The sequence below is a fragment of the Mixophyes fleayi genome, chromosome 6 (genome assembly GCF_038048845.1).
Source record: "Mixophyes fleayi isolate aMixFle1 chromosome 6, aMixFle1.hap1, whole genome shotgun sequence".
Lineage (NCBI taxonomy): Eukaryota > Metazoa > Chordata > Amphibia > Anura > Limnodynastidae > Mixophyes > Mixophyes fleayi.
This window is the reverse complement of record NC_134407.1, coordinates 183159765-183181156: the sequence shown is the minus strand read 5'-3', so window position 1 is coordinate 183181156 and position 21392 is coordinate 183159765. Positions and strand designations below refer to the sequence as shown.

Sequence of the window (21392 nt, the reverse complement as noted above, 5' to 3'; positions counted from 1 at the left end):
GCAGTTTTGGAAAATCTCCATGGTTGAGCAGTGTCCCCAAATAGGATGTATGAGAAAAGAGGTTTTTGTACTCACTGTAACATCTATATGTTTGAATCCACTTGGCAGACACTGTGCTAACATCCTCCACGCTTTGTTTTACGGTTGAGTGTTCTTTGATTAGTTCAGTCCTGCCCTAGCGGTTTAGTAAAAAACACAGTGCACTATAAACTGCATGGTGAGCAGAATCCCGCCCCCAAGGGATTCAGAGAAGCGTACTTTACAGTGAGTACAAAAAATCTTTTTCTTTCTTTTTCCCCACTACCAGGACGGTTATCATAGCAATTTTGTGTATAGCCACACAGTGCATAACTGGTTTTGAAGCTTTGATTAGGCTTGATGTATTTTGCATGATACTGTGTATCCATTTGGCAATAACATGGCATGTATGTTTTGTCATCAGCAAATTGTCAATGCTGTGTGCGCTTTGTATGATGTCTTGTTTGTGATTACATGTGAAGCTGGATTTTTATCTTTATAATAGAGAAAAATCACACACTTTAACTTTGGCATTTTTAGATATTTTCACTAGTGTTTTATTAGTTGCTGACATTTGACAGGTATATTTAATACTCACATATAAATAATAATTATAATTGAGAATAATAAGTTATTTATTATTTATTTTTTAGCAGAATGTACCCAAAGTGTTGTTTTGATTTGTGCTATAAGGATTCAACTAGCTGTTCCCTAAATTCAACTAAGTGCACTGAGTACAAATTTTACTTAGTATATGGTACCCATGAAAGGATACAATAACTTTGGTTCTTTTTAATGTTGTTTTTCCCATAGGATATCCAGGTACCAATCCAGCAAGATATCATTATTGTAATTCATTTAAATCTCTCATTACACCCAATCTACTCAGTACTTCTCAGATGCAAATTAACAACTAACAATCACAATACCTCAATTTTAATACACTGTAATCCATTTCTTCTGTATGTTTTTTAAGACTGTTGCATGGGCTTCCATCATTGTGGGTCATTTTAAAATTCATATGTTAATTAACAGCAGAATTGTTTGTTGGGTATTCAGCGTTAATGATACATCCCCCACCATTTAGTCAGTAAGGACTGAACTACCCAGTAAGCAGCCTTTCCTGTCCCGCATTGACAGACTGAATCGTAGGATTATGGGATCAAATTCTTTTCCTGTGGTAGTCAGTGGATGTGATTAATGGCTTGAAGTTCACACCGTGCTATTAAACTGCAACATTTGTGGTGATTAAGGTCTTTTTTCGCTCTAAACCGCAATTGGAATTTGCCTGTATACATCAGCCATAGTAAACAAGCTGCTTCTAATTGGGTGGTAACTGGTAAGATTGTAATCACCTGCATGCACTAAAAACAATGTAGTTGTGATGAATCTGCTGTGAATTAACATTCTCAGTTATCAGATTGTTGATTATTGAACACCATCCTGTGTGACACAATAGTCATGTAGGGGAGTGGAATTGTTACCAGTGCCTGGTTTGTATTTGTCTTTTGTGCTCTGTGGCTGCGCCCTGCTCCTGGGCTGTCCGCTTCCCGTTACTAACGAGCGGTTGTTTTCCCTCCCCTGCTTTGCACTGGTTCTGCGGTTACATCCTAGCTCTTCATACAGATACAGCTGCCGGTCTGCTCATGCGCAGCATCCACTTGGTCACCCAGAGACTCAACTCGCAGTGGAGGCCAGAAATGAGCATCTCGTTGGCTGCCCTGGAGCTACTGTCTGGACTGGCAAAGGTGAGTAACTGCATTTACTCTATGATCAGTGCGCTGTAAATAATGCCAGCAAAGAATGGTTTAACAACTGAAGTCAAGTGTGTGGTTCATGTAATGTAAATGTGTAGTTTATAGTATCGCCATGTAGACCTTATACTTATGTTATGTCGCTGTGTGTCATATTGCCTTTAGGTGTTTGTAAACAGGTCCTGTAGGTTTAATTGGTGATTTGGTGATTCCTGTTTCCCTTTTGCCAGGTGAAGGTCAGCATTGACTCCTCAGACAGGAAGAGGGCTGTAAGTTCTGTTTGTACATACATTGTGTATCAGTGCTCCCGGCCAGCTCCACTTCATTCCCGGGACCTGCACTCCATGATTGTAGCTGCCTTTCAGTGCCTGTGTGTCTGGCTCACTGAGCACCCAGACATGTTAAATGAAAAGGTAACTCCACGTTTGGTGTAATTTCTATGAATCTTAATGGTGTGGCTCTCCCTTAAGTTTTGAAAATTAAAATGTCTCTTGACATTGCATCACTGGCTGTCAATTTTGTTGTTTTTGTTCCCACCATATCTCATGTCTAAGAAACTTTAATTCTTGATAGTAAGGAGTTCTCCACTTGCATTTTCTTCTCTATATTGAGATCTCCAACTTTCTAGACTAGCTTATTTTGGTTAAAAAAAGATCTATACTTGTAGTAGTGGTTCCCCACTCTCCCCTGCCTCCTAGAAGTAACTGGTATATGCTATAGTACAAAATCACATAGTGTATTGCAATGCTTTATCGGGGAGCATAGGGAGATCCTGAGCCTTTGATCATTAATATCCCCTGACAGTGTACAGTCGGTGTTCTAAAGTAGAGGAGAGCCCGCTGTAATAGACTCATGTTACAAGTTTAATATGATTAGAAGTATATGGTAAGATAAGTTTGTCTAGAAAGGGGTTTGGGACAGCAAAAATTGTGAATCATTTTTATTATGTGCAACAATGTTTAGTATTAAGTTTGTAGCTTGCAGATTTTAGTTTGTAATGTGAAATCGGAAGAGAAAAAATACAATCCCTTTCATGCCTTCCAATACCATGTACTATTAAGAAGAGTACACTATAACACACATCATATCTTTACTGATCTTTACACATAAAAGGGAAAGCAGAGATTTCATGTAAGTATTGTGAAACAAGACTTGACACCCTTTCCCCCCCTCTAGGACTGTCTGAAGGAGGTGCTTGAGATCGTAGAACTGGGAATATCTGGAAGCAAATCTAAAAACCCAGAGCAACAGGAGGTGCGCTACAAGGGGGACAAAGAGCACAATCCGGCGTCTATGAGAGTGAAGGACGCTGCAGAAGCCACCTTAACATGGTATTGTCTTTATAGTTCCCCAGCACTATACAATGTAACACATGGTATACTGAAATTACAGCTACAGAGAATTTGATTCATAGGCACTTGGCTACTTAACTGGTAGATAATTGTTTTCACATATCCTTTATAAATTCCTTGCTTCCACCTTTTGTTTACAATATATTTTTTAAAATATGATTTCTGTTGACCAAATGAAATTTGTGTGACCTACCACTAAACCAAGTTAAGCCAAGCCAAGTTAATAAAGAATTTCTAAGTAGAGTAACATTTAATTACCAATGGGTATACTCCCAAGTAGTGGAATTTGTATAGTAATGCTCAACAGCTATAGGATTATAATGTACAATATGTGCTTTTTATGCGTCTAATAATGTTTTTTCTGAGGTAGTGGATTTGAGGACACATACACTGCAAGGTACAGAAACTCATCTTGTGGCTATACATCCCTAAACTGGAACAGGAAAAAAAAAACAAAGTTCATTGGGGGTGTGAGGAGTTGATTTAATGAGGAGTATAAATCCTTCTCGTATCTACAGACACCATAGAGTTACCACTTTAGACTTGGAACATAGCATGTTATGTCAAAATAACGTTGGACTTTTAATTCCATATGTCCAATATCTCTGGTTTTACCTGTGATGAGGTTTCCCAGCCAAAGGAGGGAGATTCCTTTTGTTAGCATTTAAGTGACCACCTTCTTATATTCCCCAGTATTATAATTTTTTGCTTATTTACATTACTTTAATCATTGCTACTAATTTGTTGATATGTTTATTTGTAAAACTCATTCAATGTTGTATGATCTTCACCATGATAGCCTAGAAATTGGAAGTATCAGGGTAAATGTCAGGCGGATAAATAGATATTATGAAACACGGAAAGAGGATTATATTCAGCGCTTCTTTTTCAACGTCAAAGAAACTCAAACATATCGTATCAATATAACCAAGATAATTGTCTCTAAAATAGACATGGGTGTATGTAGAAATACATAGAAAAAGTCAAATTAAATAATTTCCGATCTTAAATACAGTTATTGTGAAGTTGCCAAAGTTCCTCCACACGAATTTTCCAACCTTGATTTCTTGTGTATGTGCAATAGTGCTGGGACTTAAATGAGCAACACAATCATGGATTCTCAGTGTTTCCTCTTCATACGGAACACATGTAATGAATTCCGAATAATGATCATGTGGAGAGAAAAAATAACAATCCATAGCGTGATACTGCTTTATACAGACAACCGCTTCTAAATAAAATTCCAATTTTAATATAAGACACATATATACAATGTATAATTCTGTATGAGTGTACTTGTACCAGATCGTAGAAAGGTAAAGAGCGTCCAAACATTAAGCTGACACACCTGGGATGTAGCCGACCTAATGGGCTTCTCCTCGAGTACTGCTCCACACAACAACCCCTGTATACTTTGCAAGCTAACTTTTTTGTATTTTTTCATTTGTTTTTCAGCATTATGCAGCTACTAGGGGCCTTCCCACCTCCAAGCGGCCCAGCCTCCCCATGTAGTCTAGTGAATGAGATGACACTGATCACGTATTCCCGGCTGCCCACAGTCAGCAAGTACAGTTTCCGTTACTTTGTACTGGATAACAGCGTAATACTGGCCATGCTGGAGCAGCCACTGGGCAATGAGCAGAGTAAGGAGATCATTTTGCATTAATTTTAAAGGTAGTAGAAATAACAGGTATTACAACCTAGCACAGCCCTATACTCCATAGTATTACAGAATAGAATGGCATTTCAAATGTTTTAACAGACAAACCTAAATATTTCTAGACCAAAAACTAAAGGAACAGAATATATACACGTGATGTAGAATGTAAATAGTAATTCTGTATCTCCCTGTTGATAATGTTGGTGTTGGGTAACGTGTTTTAATTTAGCTGGGTGAGCTAACTCCAGTGTGAAAGGCAGCAGCAGGCTAGAGATACTTTAATGCTCTAACTCTGCAGAATACGTTTAGAATGCAGCATTATTCATGGCTATATGATTAATCTTCGCTTACATAGATAGGATAATTGACGCAGTCATCTTTGATACTTGTCCATCCTGTCTATCTTTGCCTATACCTAGTGCCATTCCGTTGCAATATACCTTTTCCACTCAAGACATTTTCTTATGTTCTTTAGGCAACCCAAGTCCATCTATCACTGTTTTGATCAGAGGCATGTCTGGTCGCCATGCATGGGCAATGCAGCTCTGCCACCTACCCCGGGCAGCAAGAGCCAACCAGAGAGTGAGTAATTGTAAACAGCCTTGATTTTAGTTCATTATCTAATTACCAGAAATATCAAGTGTTCGCTTGCCTTTGTAGTCAAAAATATATTTGTTTAAAAAAAAAAAGATACAGCTTAGTGTGGGTGGATCACTTATAAATAACTTATTTGTGGCTGGATCATGTAGAAATAATTTATTGTAGAAATAATTTATTGTAGAAATGTATTTCAATTAGTGGTGCAGGCACTAATGTATATAATTGCAAATGTACTTATCGTGTTACATTGGGATGTGTTTTGTATGGAAATGTCTTATTTGGGGTTGTAACTTTGCTTTGGGAATTCCCAAGTTAGCAATAGAATGGAGGGGGTGTGTTTTTGAAACTGTCTAAAGACAGGTAAACTCATGCTAATTAGCCCTGTTAATCACTCAGTAACCAACACGTTTGTTTAGCCTGTGTACGTAACAGGGGGCCGCTGCTTTCCTGTCTGGTGTGGCTGTGTCTCAGATAATGCAAGCAACAAGTTTTAACATATAACAGAGTAGTGTAAATATTGTTAACTTTGCATTGCATGTAAATCCATGTTTGGGAAAACATATTTTATCCTGATACTAAAAATAACTCAGACGTGTTGGGGAGGATCAGGGGACGGTGTTACCCCCTGCCAGGAGTTATGTCAGAACTGTATAAAAAGTGGGCTGTTTGAGCATGTAATGTTCATACCATCTGTAACTTTGTGGATGTCACTAGTACCTTCAACTAGTGACTATAACTAACTGTCCTTATTAGGACATTGGAGGTAATAAAACATCATTTTGTTTCAAGAAACCGCTTTGACGCCTAGTTACCCTGCTCTAAATTCTTGTGACCTACAGATTAGACCCAAGTCTAATCCGTTCTCCGGTTGTTCTGGGGTGGACCCAGCATTCCAATACCAACGTTTTGCCCGCTACCTGTAGCTCTCCCAAGGGTGATAGACCAGGGTGGAATCATCCACAGCAACCCTCATCTGAAGTCAAGAGGTCAGGTATACCAGCCCAGGTGTACCAGCAAGTGGGTACCCTAGCAGCAAGAGTTACCCAGAAGGAAGCTGTTCTAGGTGCCGGTGTAGGAGCCTGGTGGTGGCAACAGGCTCATCCTATTGCAACAGGAGGGGCGGATTTGGGATAAAAAAAAGGGACGGTGGCAAAGTAAGCCCAGCTAGTCCCCAGCGACAACAGACAGGGTGGCATAGGCGGTCTATCCTGTCACACTTGCATTTGCTAGAAGGCTATTTTGATAATATATCATATATTTTGTAACCTGTACCTGAAAGCTGAGGACAGAGCTGAAAAAATGTTAATTATTAATCTATTCTGTCTTCGCTATGTGGGGGTCTCAAGCTAACTAATGCTGTTAAGAGACCAACAGTGGAGCAGGGCACATCCGCTAAAGAAAATGAAATTAAACGGATTCATCCTTCTCCTACTTAATACCAAATTAAACCTAGCATGCTCCGTTTTAGTGGTGCTCATTCCACGGGAGTCTGGGCCCAAGCTTTACAAGATTTGGTGTTATCGCCTTCCCCTTTCTTTGGTGTGTGTCGTTTCTGTTGATATTGTGTAATATCAATTGTTCTTGTGTTAAGTGCCTGTTTGGATGGGACAGAGCCCACCTTATAAAGGTGTATTAAGCTGGTTAGTATAGGAGTTAATCTGTTTAGTAATACTATTGTAAGCTTTCACATATGTTTTTAAAAGGGAGATTATGTGGTAGTTAGAGCAAGCTGAAGGATCCTTGGTTTGTAGTTTTGGTTTTGGGTTGTATCAGGGTGCAGGGCAGCCATCAGTGGGGTACAGGGAGTACAGCAGTGTGGGGCCCTACAGCAGAGTGGGGCCCCACCAGCCCTGGGCCCAGTTAAATTTATCAGGGGAGGGGACCTGCACATTGAATTAAGGGAGGTAGCGGGCGCCATTTCTAGACAGCAGCTGCTCGTTAGAGGTGTGGAGAGAGGCGTTTGCGTGTAATTAAGGATGCGGCAGCGGGCCCCCTTGTAGGCATCATGTCTGCCTCCACTCCCAAGATGTCAGGGCCCACAGCTGCCGCCATTTACTCCAGTTCCAGTCCCCCTCCTGGACAGAAATCCTTGACAAGGCAGAGAGACTCCCTGCAGCATCGCTGACGTCATGTAATTAATCACGTCACATCGCTGTCAATAGAGAGGAGCCGTAAGGTGACAGCAAGAAGAAGCAGAGATGTAAGTAAACTACTGCAGCGGTTAGATGGATCCGAGGATGTTGGAGTGACTGTAGAGAATGGGGGGCAAATGTTGGGTAGAGAATTATCTATAAATGAGGTTTTGGTAGGAGGAGGACAGAGGGGGGCCCTGTCTGTTACATTTGTACTAGGTCCTGCAATTTCTGGTGGCAGCCCTGTCAGGGTGAATAAATTCTCTTTTTAATATACTGTTTAAAGTCTGTTTTAGTGTGGGGGATTAGTTTAGGGGTGAAAGTCTTATAATAGCACATAGAATATCCGTTAGGTCCAGGGTGTTTGTAGGTTTTTGTGACTTAATAGCATCTTCCTCATCAGTGATGTTTCTATTAAGCTTGTCTAAAGTGGAACTGTTAATCCTAGTGAAGAAAATTTAAAGTGCTAAGCTGACTAAGTCAGAAACTCCTCCCCGTTCTATATCCCCTTTCTGCAGGTAACTGTGAGTACCCACAGGAGCAGGGTGCTTTTCATCCCATCTGCCTTTGGCAGCAAATTATTTAATTTAAATCTTGTAACCTTTTCACCGCTGATGCGGCTAGCAGCATCCAGAGAACCTCATGGCAAGAGTCTGTTGCCAGTTGTGGGCCGCAGAGGTATTCTTCCAGGTCCTCCTCCAGCTGCCCTCAGTTCCCTATGAGGTTACTGCCTCCAAACGGGTCACGGCCACTGCAGGTACCAGATCATTACCAGGCCAGCAAGCTCCGCAGTGCCGTACCACACACTAGAGGCGTGGCTTCAGGTTACTGAATGCCTCTGTCCTGACTGAAAGCCCACCATCGCGGTCAGCCCCCAACTTCTGGGGCCTGCGCGGAAGTGCAGTACCTCCAGTGTTAGGGAGGTGGGTTGAGTACAGAGTGTTCAGCAAATCCTCAATAGGCACTGTCTAGCCAACAGGGAGCTGTCCTCTAAACAGCGGCCATGCTCCGCGCTAGACCCTGGGGCAATGTGCAAACCCCAGACTGCCTAGCACATCCTCTTTAGCAGACTTTCCTCACTGGGAAACGCCTGCCAAATTTGCAACACAGACAACTGGTGCTCTACCTCCTCCTTTATATGTCTCAAGGTAAGCGGAAAATGTAAAATTGCGGTGAAGCACTGAGACCTGTAAAGGAGGAGTAGTTACAGGTTTCCCGGTACCATGGGAAGGAGGTGTGGTTGTCTGTCAGGTGGGTGTTTAATATCGTAGCTCTGCACTAGGCGCATGGAGGCTAAAGGGTCCAAGCTTGCACGACAGACATCCCTCAGTGCTGGGCGCTGGGGGAGGTCATCCCTTCAGTACCTTCTCCCTGGTGTGGCTTCCTCCAGAAGGAATGTAAAAGCCATTTTGAGAGCCCCCAGCAGTAGCAGTTCCTTATCCTCCCTGTCTGCCGTCTAAGCTTTTGGGAAGTAGTGTGAGGATATTGGGGTGCTGGTTTTCTGTAGATTTTTCCTCTGTATTCTAGCATGTCTTTACATCCTCCTGGATTGATGCAGTTGTCCTCTCTACCCCCACCCCTAATTTTTTTTCTATGTCCTGTAAGGGGAGTATGTCCTAGGCCAAGCCTGGTGCGACAGTGGCAAAGATTTTTGCCTGCTCCAAATGTCACTCCAAATTGCCTTGGGCCCAGTCTGGGGCGGCCTGTGCTAAGCATGTGAGGTGGACAGCCAGCGGCAGCGCTAGCCTATGAGTTCACCCTTTCAGATGGCTGAGCCAGCCTTGGCTAAGTCTCTGGTCCAGGCTGTTTCAGAGCTATCACAGCTTGTTGCATGCTTTAGGGAGCACAGTAGAGATATCCTGATGAGGATTCCTACAGAATGCAGGGTGTAGACTTTTAAGTGCTTGCCATTAAACAGACTCTAGAGCTTAAGGACAGTGAGGGATTGCTGTTTTAGAGGGAAGAAAAAACAATGGTATCCTTTCCCTCATCTGCTCATTTGGAGGACATAGTTAGCGAAGCTTGGACTAAGTCTGACCACAGGGTTCAAGTCTTATGCAAATTGCAATTTCTTTATCATCTCCCCCTCCTCTCCTGTGAAATTGGAGTCCCTGTCCCTGGGTGGATGCTCCCATAACTCATCTATCTAAGACCGCAACTATTCAGATTCCGAGCACAGACACTGTGCAGTATAGCCTGGATAGGAAAACTGAGGCCATCTTTAGGACCGTTTACTCTGCAGCAGGGGGCCTTCCTTAGACCCGGCTTAGCTTTTGGCTTGGATCAGTAAGGATGTGGAGAGGTGGTCAGAGCAATTAAGGGTGGGTCTGGAATGTAACAGACCAAAATTGGATTTGTAAATTCTGAAGGACCACACCTCTGAGTTCCTAGAATATCTGGGGTCATTGATGTGGAGCTCATTGGGACTAGAATTCCGTCTCTGCATACTGTGCCCTCTGGCTTTGGACTTGGGAGGCGGAGTCCAAGAGGACTCTGGAATTTTTCCCACACTCTGGGGAGGTCCTGTTCAGTCCTGAACTGTAGAAAATCATTCACCAGGCCATAGGGGGAAAACGGTTCCAAAGAGTTCAGGATGTTTAGGACGTAATGTTTATTCTGCAATGATGGCTCTTAAAAGACCTGTTAAACACTACTTAAAGATAGTCATGCTACTCGCACACAGACAAACGGATACAGTTTTTATGGGACTTTACTGCCTGTTATATAAGGTCTTTATACATATGTTAACAGGTGGGGTACTCCAGCTGCCTGTCCCTTGATTCACCCATATTGTATGTAAAGTAGCCTGGACCTGGTACACACCCATAACATCACACTCAGTGGCAGGGAGAGTTTCTCCCTTTCTGTCCACGTATTGCTAGGATGATGAGGGCTCAGCTCCCTTGTTTCTCATGAAGTATTTTATTGAAGTTTTCCTGTTTAAATTAAAGAAGCCTACAATCCCAACCACCAGAACCCCACAACATTGCCAGAGGTGTATAAAATCAAGCACCTAGCCATGCAGTCTCCATTTGCAAATATTTGTGATACAAAGTGGGTTGTTCTGAAGAGCTCAGTGACTTCAAGCATTTGACTGATAGGATGCTACCTTTGCAATAAGATGATTCGTGAAATTATATCCCTGACGGATATTCTTTGGTCAACTGTCAGTGAGATTATTACAATTGTTTAGGAACAACAACAGCAACTCAGCCACGTAAAATCACAGAGCGGGGTCAACGACTGCTAGAGCGCATGGTGCGTAAAAGTCGCCAATGCTCTGCTGATTCTATAGCTTCAAACTGGCATTAATGTAAGCACAAAAACTGTGCGGCGGGAGCCAAGCAGCTGCATCACTAAGCTGCTGCATCGCTAAGACCAATGCCAAGCGTCTGATAGAGTGGTGTGAAGCACACCGACAGTGGACTGTGGAGCACGTGGAAACATGTTCTGTGGAGTGACAAATCGCGCTTCTCTGTTTGGCAGTCAGATGGGCGAGTCTGGCTTTGGCGGATGCCGGCAGACCGTTGGCAGCCTGACTGCATTATGCCAACTGTGAAGTTTGGTCGAGGAGGGATAATGGTATGGGGCTGTTTTTCAGGGTTTGGGCTGGGCCCCTTATCTCCAGTGAAGGGCAATCTTAATGTTTCAGCATACGAAGTCATTTTGGACAATGCTATGCTTCCAACTTTGTGGCAACAATTTGAGGAAGGCCCTTTTCTATTCCAACATGACTGTGCCCCAGTGCACAAAGCAAGGACTTGCAAAGACATGGTTTGAGTTTGGTGTGGAAGAACTTGACTGGCCCGCACAGAGCCCTTACCTCAACCCCATCGAACACCTTTGGGATGAACTAGAACGGAGAGCAGCGAGCCAGGCCTTCTCATCCAACATCAGTGCCTGACCTCATAAATGCTCTACAGAATGAATGGCCACAAATTCCCACAAAAACACTCCAACATCTTGTGGAAAGTCTTCCAAGAAAATTGGAAGCTGTTATCACTGCAAAGGAGGGACCAACTCCATATTAAAGTACATGTATTTGAATACAATGTCATTACAGTCCCTGTTGGTGTAATGGTCAAGTATCCGAATACTTTTGACCATATAGTGTACAAAGTCCTATTTACTTCCGGTGCACCGTTCCTCTAGATCAGAGGATTGCTGCACCAAAGATACAGAGCACCATTTATTTTAGCATGTTTTTGTGAAAACCACCCAAAACTTTATTTTATGTTTTCACAGGAGTTATCCTTTAAAGTGCATTGGACTTGGGTTGGCGCACCATTTTGATATCCGTCTTCTGCAAATCCATGTTTTCCTCCTTTTTAAGTGGGTTGGTTAGAACTACATCAAAGTATTTCAGGAGCTGTGTGCTAGCATTGTGGGAGACAGTGGCCTGTTAACTTGTGTTTGAGGTCAGACCTGCATGGGATAGGGGCAATGTCATGATGTGAGAAGGGGAGTGGAGGCAACATGACGTCATAGACTTGGTTAAATAATGGACACAGCATCTTTATATTTCCTCAGTCCTTTTTACATGTCGGCGGGGGCTTGGGGGTTGTATTTTTTTAAGCAAGCTTAAAATATCTTTGTAATGTTCCCCCAGAAACTGTAATGTGGGAATAGCTGAATGTCTCCCTAATTTATGCCTTCCGTTTTTCAGATGTTCATTCCTGAAGCCAGGCCAGAGCCTAAGAATGATGTGGGCATCAAGTACAGTGTAAAGCATCGTCCATTTCCAGAGGAGGTGGATAAGATCCCTTTCGTTAAGGCTGATCTTAGCATTCCCGACTTGCATGAAATTGTTACTGAAGAGGTGAGGCAGAAATGGGAATAGAAGTGTAATTGGTGGGTTCCCTGTTATTCAGATGGGAAATGATGGTAGAAACCCTGAGGTAACGTTGGTTGCCCCTAAGAAAGGTGGTTGGGTGGTTCTCCTTTGTATCCTACTCCTGGCTGATAAGAAAATCCGGCACCTTCCAGCTAGGTGACTGTAAATACATTTGCATAATACTGAAGCAATGGTTTATTTTCCAAGTTGGAGCAGAGGCATGAAAAGTTGAAGCTTGGAATGGCCAAACAGATTGCGTACGAGGCTGGGTTGGATCATATGAAAGAGGAGGAGCTTAAGAAGAAAAGCTATCCTGACCCTATAACAGAGTGCAAGCCTCCACCTGCCGCACAGGAGTTCCAGACCGCACGCTTGTTCCTCTCACATTTCGGCTTTCTATCTCTTGAAGCACTTAAAGTAAGTAACAGGCGTTCAATTGATCGGGAACTGGAATGAGGCTAAGCTGACGCTAGTATTGGAAATTTTCTACCTTTAAACTATTTAGTTCCATAATACCTCAGTGACACATTGCCTCTTTCAACACTGACCATGTAGTTATTTATATTTTTTTACCTATTACATACACCCAGGCTAAATCCCTCTATGTCTGTAGGTAAGTTGTACCTTTGTGACCAGAATGCATTGCTGTTTTGCTGTATGCCGGTTAGAACTAGAAAAAAATGTTTACGTTTCTCCCATAGTTGTATAATTTGACCGAGTTAGTGCAATAAGGTTTCCCCAAAATATTAATTAATAAGCTCTCCTGAGCTACTAAATGCATGTTACTATGTAAGGTGTGACGAGGTTGGCTAATTTTATAGTATTGCTATACAGAATGCACCATTATGAACATGATATTCATAATTGTAACCTAGGTTGTCTTTTTAGGATCCTGTAAATAGCCGCCTACCACCTCACCTCATTGGACTTGACTCTCACATACCTGGATTCTTTGAGGATATCGGATACTTGGATTTGCTACCCTGTCGTCCCTTTGACACCGTTTTTGTTTTTTACATGAAGGCTGGACAGAAAACAAGCCAGGAGGTGAGAGTCTGGCATTGTTTAATATGGATATCGTTCTACCAGTCCATAGGGATGGCACTATGGTGAAAACTTAATTTCACCATTTAAAAATAATATTGTATAATTATTCCTCCTCCTCCTATGTGGCACATTTTAGATCTTGAAGAATGTAGAGTCTTCTAGCAATGTTCAGCCTCACTTTTTGGAGTTCCTGCTGTCCCTGGGCTGGCCTGTGGATGTAGGAAAGCATCCAGGTTGGACGGGTCATGTGTCTACAAGCTGGTCAATCAACTGTATAGGGGAGAGTGAGCAGCAAGATCAGGGTATGTATGGAGTTTGTGCGAATTTGAGAGTGGCGTTTTAATTTGATACAATAATACAAATCTCATTGTTTAATAGGGTTACATTAAGAACATTTGTGTATCTCGTCTCTCAACTTTACCCTTCCTGCTGTCAGATTGCTGGACAGTTATGTGTCCTGGAATGGTATTCCAATCATTTGTAGAATTCATTTTAAATATGCGCACAAGTCAATGGGCACATTGTTTTATAAAACAGTCCCCACAGCCTGTGCAGTAAAGGAGGGGCGGACACAATTACTCTTGCACTAGAAGTTTTGTTTCTCGAAATGTGTATATATATATATATATATATATATATATATATATAATTTTTAAATGTATGTTAGGAATGTAAGCACAACTCTTTGTTTTCAAAGTATGCATGAGCTATGAGTTCTGAGAGCGGAATGGATTATATTCGGTGGTTTGTGTGGAGGTCACCGTAATGATCTCTGTATTGTACTGAGGTTACCATAATGATGCCTGTATTGTATGGGGATCAGATGGGGCTGTCTTGTGTCCGATTATAGCTCTCTAGAATAACCATTTTCCACTTATTTTGTGGCTATGCAATACCACCAATCTTTGGTAACACTTATTGTTTCATTGTGGTATTCTGCTTTAGGAGTCTGGACCATTTGTATTTTCATTCCCTCCCCTAGCGAAGTTTAATGTTCACAATATCTGTATAGGATGATAAAAATGAGTGTGTTACACACACTCCATCAAATGGAGTACAAATCTTACCGAGCGGTAACCCAAAGCTTCAAAAGGTAATGTATCCTATAGTAAGGAGGTGGACTCCTGGGCCCAATCTAAAGATCCCCATGATATAGTTCTTTGAGACCTTTCTCCAGAACTAGATCTTTTGGTGCCACAACTTCATAATCTTCCCTTTATCGTGTAAGGTCCTGTGGCAAGTAATCACATTAGCAGCTCCATGGCTGTTCTATTAGGTCACCTTTTCCCCTTACTCTGCTTATTCTTTGGATCATACATAAGGTCAGACAAGAAGAGGTGCACAGATTTGTTTGATATCCCAATCGGTCTCCCTCATCTGCCAAACCTTCTGCCTTAGGGCCAAACCCTGCTTCGGTTGCATGGCTATTAAAGCCATGATTCTTAAGTGAAAAGCTCCTGCAGACCCTATTTATCACCGTGCACATATAGGGAAGCCCCTCCTCTTCCAATGCTTCTCATAGTTTATAGAAATCCTGCCTGGCCTAGTGCAAAGACCAGATTTTTGCACCCAAAGGATTTCAAATCTCTTCTTTGCTTCTTTATTCCAGAAGGGCCTGGCCAGGTGCAGGTTTCTGCCCTCTCAGTGGTGTTGGTTTATATGGAGACACACAACAATCCACACAGAAGTGATATTCATCCTGCTCTGCTTTTTTTCTTCTTTCATTGCTGAACTAATTAAAATTTAGACGGAGCCACAAGAACAGGGTTTATAATGAGGTGGAGGCGTTTTGTTCTTTCTAGTGCCTCGACTCCTAGTTGTGTACGTGTCCTACAGCCTTAGAGAAAAGAATATAATTGCAAGGTACAATAATCCCCATTTTCCCAATAGCAATGAGAAAGAAGACAAGCCATCAGATCAGTGTTATAACAACAAACTGTGCATGTAGGGGAGTGGCAAAGTAGAATGAGGGTAGAAAACAAGACAACAGCCATGTAGGGACTTCCCAACATATTTTCTGAACACTAAGTGTCTGGTTATATGGGAATACCTCAAATATTGTCATTGACCAGACAGAGATAAGATTAGTATACTTCTAGACACAACCGTATCAATCCCTCCACTGGCTCCCCATCCCCTACAGAATCGTGTTCAAGCTCCACTCTTACTTTCAAGGCCCTCTCCAACTCCACTGCTCCCTACATCTCCAACCTAATCTCCATTCACGCTCCATCCCGCCCTTTGCGCTCGGCTAACGACCGCCGCCTCTCTTCCCCCCTGGTTACCTCCTCCCATGCTCGCATCCAAGACTTCTCCCGCGCTGCCCCCCTCCACTGGAACCAGCTCCCCCGCTCCATCAGAACTTCCCCCAACCTGTCTAGCTTCAAATGGGCCTTAAAAACCCACCTCTTCCTTAAAGCCCTCCAGTCCCCCACCTAATTGACCTCCTCCCAGTCTCCTCCTGCCCTCCCTCCTGTCCCCCTCCTACCTCCCTCCTTTTCATTCTCCTCTTCCCCACTCTCTGTCTCTGCCTCTGTTCTCCCCATTCCCTCTTCCTACCATTGCGTCTCTGTCCGTCCTACCCTCCCCTTAGATTGTACGCTCCTTCGAGCAGGGCCTCCTCTCCTTCTGTTCTCCACCACCTTAACTCTGCTCTTCAGCTCCTTGTCTCTTCCACAAGGTCCTCCTGCCCTTCTACCCCTCTCTCTACCCCGCTCGGGGCTCTCACCTCTCATCTAGCTGTACATTGAGCTTCGGAGTTACTGTGCTTTTTGTTAACTGTAGCGTGCTGTCTCACCCTGTATCGTGTTTGTCTGTCCCTGTACGGCGCTACGGATAGCTAGTGGCGCCCTATAAATAAAAATAATATTAATAATAATAACCGTACAACAATGTGAGCTTCCAGACACAAGTTTCCATTGACAGATGTACAAAATAGAAAAATCTCACAAAATTGTGTATTCTACATTTAAATATGGGAACGGCCCTAGGTTTGGGACACAGCCAAAAGAGGGACACTTTGAATTCTTTCCCCCAGACTAAAACTCCGATCTAGCATTTCCATTCAAAGTGCAGCTTACGTTTTTATGTTGGGATACCACTGACCTCCAGACTATAATCAGTGTTGCAGTATGTAATCAGCTGACGTTTTGCTTAATTGCCTTTTTAGATGAAGCGGTTACTGCAGAGGATACAGGTGGGAGTGTATTTAATGGAGAGAAGAAAGTCCTCTATTATGCAGATGCCCTGACTGAGATTGCGTTCGTTGTGCCATCAGCAGCAGAATCTCTGAGTAAGTTCTAATAAGACACATGAAATTTGAGTCATACCTGCAAATTATACAAGTGGCAAAAGAAAGACTTTGTTGTACACACGATGAAGGATGTGACTAATTGTAGGGTCCTACATCTACTTTATCTTCCTTCAGCGGAGTCCTTGGACAGTAATATGTCAGAGCAGGAAAGTGACTCCAACATGGATCTTCTGCCTGGCATTTTGAAGCAACCTCTAACTTTGGAACTGTTCCCTAATCACACGGAAAGTTTGAATTCCACACAGAGGGTGAGATCCTGTTTGATGTTTTGAAAATTCAACCTCTAATCAGTGTCATTAATTATAATGCGAGTTATGGCGTCTTCTTCTAGCTCAGTCCCACATCTCGCACTAAGAAGTTGCCGCATGGGCGAACCATCCCCCCAATGGGACCAGAGACCAAGGTGGCCATTGTGTGGCTGGAGCAGTATGATGACTTAGGTACAAGTTCTACAACCTCTGTATGAAACAGACCGTTGTAGTATATCTAAATCCCTGCAGCCTATCTGCACCTTTTCTCTTTATTTCCTCTGCATCGCTCAAGAAATGTTTTTTCTTTTTTGTCTTTTCTCTTATTATCTTTGCTGTCCTATTGCTTCAAAACTCCACTTTCATTTCACCAATCACATTCGCACTTGTATTTCAGTCAATCACTTACTTGCTACTAATGCATCATCCATTTGTTCTCTTGTTATATATCTCTAATCTCTATCCTCCGTCATGGTACTTACGTAGACTTGCTCTCAATCAATCTACCGTGTTCATTATCGTGTTTTTTTTTTTCTGTAAGCCAAACATATGTCTTCTAAACAGCACTTAGTTATAGTGTTCTCTCTACCATCCAGAAAACTTCCCACTGTCAGACCTAGTGGCAGAGACCAGCACTGGTATAGAGACTACAACAAACAGCAGCACTTCTATAAGGTAACCAAAATACCTGGCTTGTTGATATGCCGTCTCCTAGAACATATTTAAGCAGTGATCATGTATGTTTTTATGTTTGTTCAGGAACAGCACACCTGATAAGGAGGTCCCTGTAATATTCATACACCCCCTGTATACTGGCCTATTCCGTGTTAAAGTACATGGGGCTTCTGGGAAATTCAACATGGTTATTCCTTTGGTGGATGGAATGGTAGTGAGCAGGAGAGCACTTGGTAAGTGTAAAAGCAGCATTTGTATCATTAAGGGCAAGTGCACTTTTCTGGTTTAATCAGTGCTGTATATCATTATTCAGTCTTTATGCAGCATAGACAAGGGGGTGACTAGCGCACCCAGGGATCATTGATCCATAAGAGGAAAAAAAGCACTGTCTACACTAAATGCACAACTAAAGACCATTTATTTTCTTAATCCTTCATACCTTGGTATCTCCTTTTTTCCCTCCCCTTCTGAGGTCTAATTTATATGCATGGAAACTGTGGTATAAAGGCTGAAACATTTCATTTGGTTTCCAGGCTTTTTAGTGAGACAAACGGTCATCAACATCTGCAGAAGAAAGAGGTTGGAAAGCGACTCCAACACACCCCATGTACGCCGAAAGCAGAAAATCGCTGACATAGTCAACAAGTACAGGAACAGGCAGCTGGAGCCTGAGTTTTACACCTCCCTTTTCCATGAAGTTGGCCTAAAGAGCTGCACTCCTTAAAACCAATATCCCTACTTCGGGGGCCAAGCGGCTGATGACTTTGTTAAAAGGACTGCTCTGGCGGGGTCTGGAAACCAAAAATAAGAGTTGATGCACTAAATGTGTGCTTGAGTAGGGTTCAGTGACAAGCCACTTTTAACTCCATCTGTGGGGTCCCAGTGGATTATATTCAAGACTGGCTGGTGCTGGCAGAGGGTTTTGTCACTAACCACTTTTTGTAAACTAGTTTATTAAGCAGCACGTGGATCCTCAAGTAGTTGCCAACACCACAACTAGAGCACTAATGTTGGAAGTCCAAGGCTTGCGTAGACAGATTTGTGAGGGCTTTAGCCATATAGGTTTTCTACATGCCACTCTGTGTAACGGATCTTAAATCACCATTGTGCATAAAAGTGTCTGCTTTTATATGAAAAGGTGATTGCAGGCTAGTAACACCTCTCCTCCTAGTGCGTTGTAGCCTTACACTCACAACAAGCCTGTCAGTAAGGAGACCATGTATTGAGGTTGAGAGAAACCTCACAATATGTATGCAATCTTTTATTTTTCACTAACCATACATTTTCCTGGTTCATTTTTTTTGTCATACCACCAAAAGCATTAAAGGCCGTCATAGAGGTGTGTGTAGACCACAATATACACCCTATATGATAATCGCCTCCTTTACTCATCAGCATTATCAAATGTATTCTAAGTTCTTGTGTAAGCCCTTGATTTCCAAAGGGGCCTGCAAAACCATCTGTTTTGCTTTTGTTAAGCTGGGTTTTCAACATCTTGACTATTGTTCATGGATCTCCAGATTCTAGGCAGCGCCTATAGGTGATTAGCCATATTAAATATGGTCCACTTTACTGATCTGGTTTAAACAACTACATAACACTTTTTTTATTTATTTTTTTATATTATTCAAGCGCAGTTGCTAATACCCATTTATATGTTATATAGTGGTTTTGTTTATCCCTTTTAAATGACCAGTTTTTGTAATTGTGGGCTAAGGAGGCATTTCCCTCTAATTAAGCCTCAGTAGGGTTTTTTTCTATTAAACGTTTGATTCCTGTAGATGAAGGGTTTTGTCCATGAGAATGCATATCTGTATTTTTTTATTACAAGATTTAGTGGCTGGGTCAAAGTTTCTCTGACACCTCCCAGAATGCAGTAGCTTTTTTGGAAATGGTTTCTTGATACGTTCAGTGATCACACTATGTGGAAAGCTGTATTGGTATAACGTGCAGCCTTGTAAGGGCATTGCATACCATAACAAAAGTACACTTTCTTGGCAGTAAATGGTATATATTTCACAGACAGATACCAAATTAATGTACTCCCCCAAAACATTAGAACATTTGTGTGTGTTCCGGTGGTGTCCAGTTCTATCTCAATCCTCAGTACAACAACGCCTGACGTGACTGAGGATCCTCATGTTAGTGTCATAAGCACAGACCAACTATTTTATTATCGTAATCTAGGTCAGTGTTGGCTAACCTGTGACACTCCAGGTGTTGTGAAACTACAAGTCCCAGCATGCTTTGCCAGTATATAGCTTATTGCTGGAAGGGTATGCTGGGACTTGTAGTTTCACAACACCTGGAGGTTTACGGGTTAACCAACACTGATCTAGGTAATGTTTTCTCTTTTTAAATGTACTTCTGTGAGGATCCTGTTAATGGCAATAACCATGCAACTTAGAAACTGGCACCTGGGATAGGTGGTGTCTTACTCTGGGGGTGGATAATTCAGCTTTTAAGTCATTCTAGTAGCATATATATTCATTCTTAACTCTTCTCTGCCTCCTGCAAATTCTGTGCTGCATTACATGGTAATTATCTGAGATCCTTATTAGTTATGTAGACCATATTCGTTCCAATCCGTTAAGATTTGTACATGGAAACAGTCCGGAAAGTCCAAGTGGAATTAATACTTTTGCAATCAGAGGGGCTGGTTCCTCTTTGGCAAGCTAAGGGTAAATAGATTACATTATTTTTAAATGTACATTTTTTTTTTCTGTTTAGCCTTGAATTTTGTTTTTGTTTTCTTTGTTCCATTTATCTTAAATATCTCTCACTTGAATTGTTGCCTTTTGTGGGGTGTACTGTCTTGGTATAATTTGTACAGTTTCCTTATAAATGTTTAAACTATTCTGATTTATTACTTAATCTTGCTTGCATATGGCAGATTAAAGACAGCATCCTCTTTTGCACTCCTAAACCATTCTTTCACGTGCTGAAAAACAAGTGTGCAACAAGTTCATATATATATTTTGTTTTTATTAAATAATTCCTTATTTGTAAGCGGAACTTTTAGTCACTTACTTTACACCAACAGAACTGAAGTGTGTGTATGCAGCTTTATCAAAGTTTTTTTTGCAAGTCATGGACACTGTTCAGAGCGTTTCTGAGATGCAATTTTGCTCCCCAGTTACTGTAATTTTTCTGTAAATAGGGAGTTAGCACAGAACTGTGGAGTCACTGTAAATAGGAAGGACTGACTCTCTTTAGCAGGTTTCCTGTAACCTTTTTCCTGTTCAGCCACAAAACATGGTTTCTATTCATGCCAGTCGCCTTTCTCTGAAAGGAGCACATCAGATATTGAATGTAACACATATAGTCTAATAAATTTTAAAGGACATTATTTAACAAAATAAAACTGTGGTGTGCTTCATTCATATTTTAACCTAAGCAAATGTCTCAGTTTCAACAAATGTCATAATAGATATTTAACCAATTTCTCAACCTGCCTTGTCTGACTTTGTATGCCTGCCCTGCTTGTTGGTCTCTGTACAACCCCCCCCTCTCCCCTCTCTCTCTCTCTCCCCCCCTCTCCCCTCTCTCTCTCTCCCCCCCCTCTCCCCTCTCTCTCTCTCTCCCCCCCCTCTCCCCTCTCTCTCTCCCCCCTCTCCCCTCTCTCTCTCTCCCTCCCCTCTCCCCTCTCTCTCTCTCCCTCCCCTCTCTCTCTCCCCCCCCTCTCCCCTCTCTCTCCCCCCCCCCTCTCCCCTCTCTCTCCCCCCCCCCTCTCCCCTCTCTCTCCCCCCCTCTCCCCTC

General features: G+C 42.3%; 1 protein-coding gene across 6 annotated transcripts in view; it reads left to right on the top strand.

The window, feature by feature from the left end:
* The window catches only part of RALGAPB (Ral GTPase activating protein non-catalytic subunit beta), a 70028-nt gene extending 49031 nt beyond the window's left edge, over window positions 1-20997 (top strand). For 2 of the 6 annotated variants that reach the window (XM_075177524.1, XM_075177521.1), the window contains 16 exons: window positions 832-867; window positions 1645-1766; window positions 2003-2185; window positions 2949-3103; window positions 4580-4767; window positions 5260-5366; window positions 12183-12335; window positions 12558-12767; window positions 13239-13397; window positions 13534-13699; window positions 16567-16689; window positions 16825-16958; window positions 17042-17150; window positions 17555-17633; window positions 17718-17866; window positions 18167-20997. In XM_075177524.1, the coding sequence (XP_075033625.1) occupies window positions 832-867; window positions 1645-1766; window positions 2003-2185; window positions 2949-3103; window positions 4580-4767; window positions 5260-5366; window positions 12183-12335; window positions 12558-12767; window positions 13239-13397; window positions 13534-13699; window positions 16567-16689; window positions 16825-16958; window positions 17042-17150; window positions 17555-17633; window positions 17718-17866; window positions 18167-18357 (2264 nt within the window). In that variant the 3' untranslated portion in view covers window positions 18358-20997. Of the gene's footprint in view, window positions 1-831; window positions 868-1632; window positions 1767-2002; window positions 2186-2948; window positions 3104-4579; window positions 4768-5259; window positions 5367-12182; window positions 12336-12557; window positions 12768-13238; window positions 13398-13533; window positions 13700-16566; window positions 16690-16824; window positions 16959-17041; window positions 17151-17554; window positions 17634-17717; window positions 17867-18166 lie in introns of all 6 variants that reach the window. The other 4 variants (XM_075177526.1, XM_075177523.1, XM_075177527.1 and 1 more) reach the window with 2 other exon arrangements.
* Window positions 20998-21392: the final 395 nt, after the last annotated feature.